Source organism: Orycteropus afer, unplaced genomic scaffold (assembly GCF_000298275.1).
Source record: "Orycteropus afer afer isolate SDZICR_OR568_19922 unplaced genomic scaffold, OryAfe1.0 scaffold00070, whole genome shotgun sequence".
NCBI lineage: Eukaryota > Metazoa > Chordata > Mammalia > Tubulidentata > Orycteropodidae > Orycteropus > Orycteropus afer.
The window spans coordinates 1,249,678-1,253,502 of NW_006921657.1; the positions used below are offsets into that span (position 1 = coordinate 1,249,678).

Below are 3,825 nucleotides of genomic sequence, written 5' to 3' on the forward strand. Positions count from 1 at the left end.
GTATGAAAAGTGAATTTACTCTGTAAATCTTCACCTAAATCCTAATAAAAAAAAAAAAAAAATCCCTGGATCATAAAATTATCAAAACATATTGTTTAATTACCTAAAGATGTCTGAATTTGTTCACATACCTGATAACTATAATACCTTAAAGTACCTTAGGATAATGTATATTATTTTAAAAACAAAGATATACAAATCCATTAAGAAATGGCTCTGTATTTCCTTAAGGATTTCTTCACAGTATAAGCTTTCATAACAATGTTTAGTGAGAAACAAAGGTATTTAATGTGGCTGTGTCAGGCATAGGAATTAAGATTTGAGTCACTTTTTGCATTCTTTTGAACAAGTAACTATGATTAAAAAAATATTACAGGTTTACTCACTTCTTTATGCCCACATTCCCTTCTTACATACAACTAGACATTGGTTACACAAACAACGATCATAAGAGGATAAAATAAATGTGAGGAAGACTAAAAAATAAAAACACGATTAAGAAATAAATACAAGGCTTTAGATTAGTTCATGGAAAAGAAAACCACCTGGTCCTACCTAGTTTCGAGAGCTGGGATCCTATGATATAAAACATTGAGAGAAATTGGATGTGTCTCAAGGGTTCACAGTAACCAAAAGAGAAAAACAAACCATCACACAACTATTCCTAACACCTGTTTCAATCATTTCTGAAAATGCAGTCAGTGAATGCAATCACATTTTCTATCAACTTTGGTTAATGGTTTACAAGATGCAAAATTAATGAATATCAAATATCACCCAAAGGACAGACAAGAGACCCATAAACTGGAGGGCCTGAATTATAAACAATTTGTTATTGCTCTATTTAGGTTTTAGTTTGGGAGGTAACTTCAATAGCTTTGAAACAAAACAAAGGAAAATCCCTACTCAACCAAAGACTTAAAACTAACAATCACTTAAGGAGAATTCTGCCATAAATTTATAAATACTGTAGAAGTAAAATAAGGCCCAAAGAAATCAAACAGTACTACAAAAGATACTGTATGAGACAGAATAAACATTCACCTCTACCCACTGAGGACTGGGCAATAATAAATGACTTTAAATTAAAACAGGAGGGATTTAAATCACATATTAAAACAATTCTAGGAATGCATAGATTATCAGTATTAAATTATGTCTGTAGAAGCTTTTTCTCTGAAATAATGAAAAAAAGGATATAGAAGGGTTTTTCTTAAATGTTTGAAATATATAAGATCCTGCCTTGGAAGGAGGATTAAAATTACCTATCCTGGTTCCTTTAAGCATTCAGCAAAAATCACAGCTTAATATAACAAATCACACAATCATCACATTAACTTCTTAGTCAACCAATGAGTTTTAAAATAATGTAGGACAATTTATATAGTAAAACAACATAGATTATTTTAGAATATAAAAGCTTGTCCCATATACAAAATTGTGATTTTATCAGATTTTACACAAAACTGAATTTAACTGAAACTGGCAAAGTCACATGAGCAACATTTAGAATGTTATAACAATCCTTCTTCACTTACCTGGTCTTTCTCATGGGGTAGAAGGCTGACAGGTGGGAGTGAGGATGGGAAAGCACTGGGATACTTGGGAGCCCCTTTGCCATCTAAGCTACCATAATTGACGCTGTACTGTGGACCGTCTTTCAGTAACCTCCCATTGTTCACAGCACGTTTGGCCCCTAGTCGCAGTCGCTGCTGAAAGGCTGGGTTGTTGGTGGTGCTTGTGAGATCGCTTTGATTTCTGAGATACTTCTCTATGTTCTTCAGGGAGGAGCCATTTGGTTCCTCAAGTCCTTCAATTGCTCTCTTTAAAAGCTTATTCCAATCCACATTACGGAGATCATTACATGATCCTCTAGACCCCTTGGTTGACTTAGGAAAAGTGCCTGGTTTAACTGATGAGAAGCGCCCAGGATTATCTGGGTCCTTGTAAGAAGCAAGGCCTTTGTTGGTGACTTTGAGAACGGAGCCATCCTGAACACTGAGTTCCAGCTGTTCAGAGACTGTCTTCTTATCCAACCCATGGGAAGTGCTGACTGCATGGCAGATTCGCTCTTCAGAGGGCCTTTGCTTTTGCTTTTTTATTTTCTGTATAGCTTCAAGAATCCACTCTGTATAAAGTGGGTTTGCAAGTTTTACCATGGTTGACAAATGACTTCTTCGATACAAAAGTTACCCATAGAGATTCTCCTTGTATTTAACAGAAGTTGCGCATTTAAAAGTCATTTACAATTCAATAAATGGACAGAGTATTCCAGACCACATTAAGCAACATCTTATAAACATCCATCCTTAAGAGATTAAAAAGGGGACAAACAGGCAATGTTGATAGTTGATAGTCTTCTATTTTACCAACAGGAAAGACTGCATTCGGGCGAAGAACATCTTTAACTAGGAAGTCAAGACCTTAAAGGGTAAAAAGGGAGGGGAAAGGTTCTTAATGGAATTTTTTTAAATAAATTAAAAGATTCCTCAGTATTACTTTTTCAATTCTATCCAGAAAAAAATTCCCCTTGAAATGACTACAGAAGCAATGACAAGGAGGTATTGTGTATCAAGGCCTTAGTGACTATTTTCCAGCCAGAAACTGGGTCACAGTCTGAGAAGGAATTATATTTTCAGGATTTCTCATTTGTTATTATATGAAGTGACTCATGGGCATTTAAGAATCACATTTAAGTTATATATTTAAAGAATCAGCAATTTTTTAAATAAACAAACTTACATGAAAGCGAGTTTAAGAAATCCACTGCGAACATGTAAAATCAACATCAATAATTCTATGGCACAAAAATTCCGGTGGAAATACATTAAATTTTCTTCAAGAAATCTTAAACCTCAGAAAGAAAAGAGCAATAATCCCCATTCTTCTATTTCAGCTAAGTACTGCATTTCCTAAGTTTTACACATAAGAAAATTTCCCATCTAGTCACCTCTATGGAATCATATTCGTCCATCCCTTTGCAAAGGGTTTATGACACCCCATAAGGCACTGGTTGGAAAATTGAAATTAATATACTAACATAACCCTTCACCTTTAATAATGTAGCTTTCTAGGTATCTTAATACCCAGTTAGCTAATGAAATTGTAGCACATAAAGCAGCACAAATCTGATTCCAAATAGACAGACAAAATGTTCTAACAGCCTCCTGATGTACACAAAAACCATGACAGAGCCCCAATCTAGCCCTGAGTACATCTGCAAAGATCACCAGGACAAAGTACCCTGACCTGGGAGTCAGGCCAGACCTGAGCTCTAATCTAGCTCTCCACTAATAATATCCACATCTTAACTCTTTTTATGGTTTAAAGTTTACAGAGTATGTTCATAGGCACCTTGTCATTTAACGTGCAAGATAACTCTGAGTTAACTCAGGCTCAGGGAAAGATATAGCTCACCCAAAGTAATAGTCAGTAGCAGACTCAACACTCAAATGCTATTATTCTAAATCCAAGTCCAGCAGTCTTCTTTCCTGAACTAGCCTGCTTTAACTAGTTCTGCCTCTGCAGTCAGACCAAAGTGGGTTTGAATTCCAGCTCTGCCAATGACTAGTGGCGAAATCCTAAGTAAGTGACTTAAGTTTCAGTCACTTTACCTATAGACAATAACAGTAAAGCCCTCATAGGATTGTTAACAGAATAAAGTGAACACCAAACCCAAAACTAAAACCGTTACCAATGAGTCAGATCCAACTCAAAGTGACCCTCTAGGCAAGAATAGAACTCCCCTATAGGATTTCCAAGGCTGCAAATCTTTACAGAAGAGACTGCCACATCTTTCTTTCTCCCGTGGAGCAGCTGGTAGGT

General features: G+C 35.8%; 1 protein-coding gene across 1 annotated transcript in view; it reads right to left on the bottom strand.

The window, feature by feature from the left end:
- KAT6B (lysine acetyltransferase 6B) overlaps positions 1-2,159 on the bottom strand; it is a 304,625-nt gene extending 302,466 nt beyond the window's left edge. The window contains exon 1 of the mRNA XM_007940590.2: positions 1,539-2,159. Within this exon, the coding sequence (XP_007938781.1) occupies positions 1,539-2,159 (621 nt within the window). The remainder of the gene's footprint in view (positions 1-1,538) is intronic.
- Between the last annotated feature and the right edge of the window lie 1,666 nt (positions 2,160-3,825).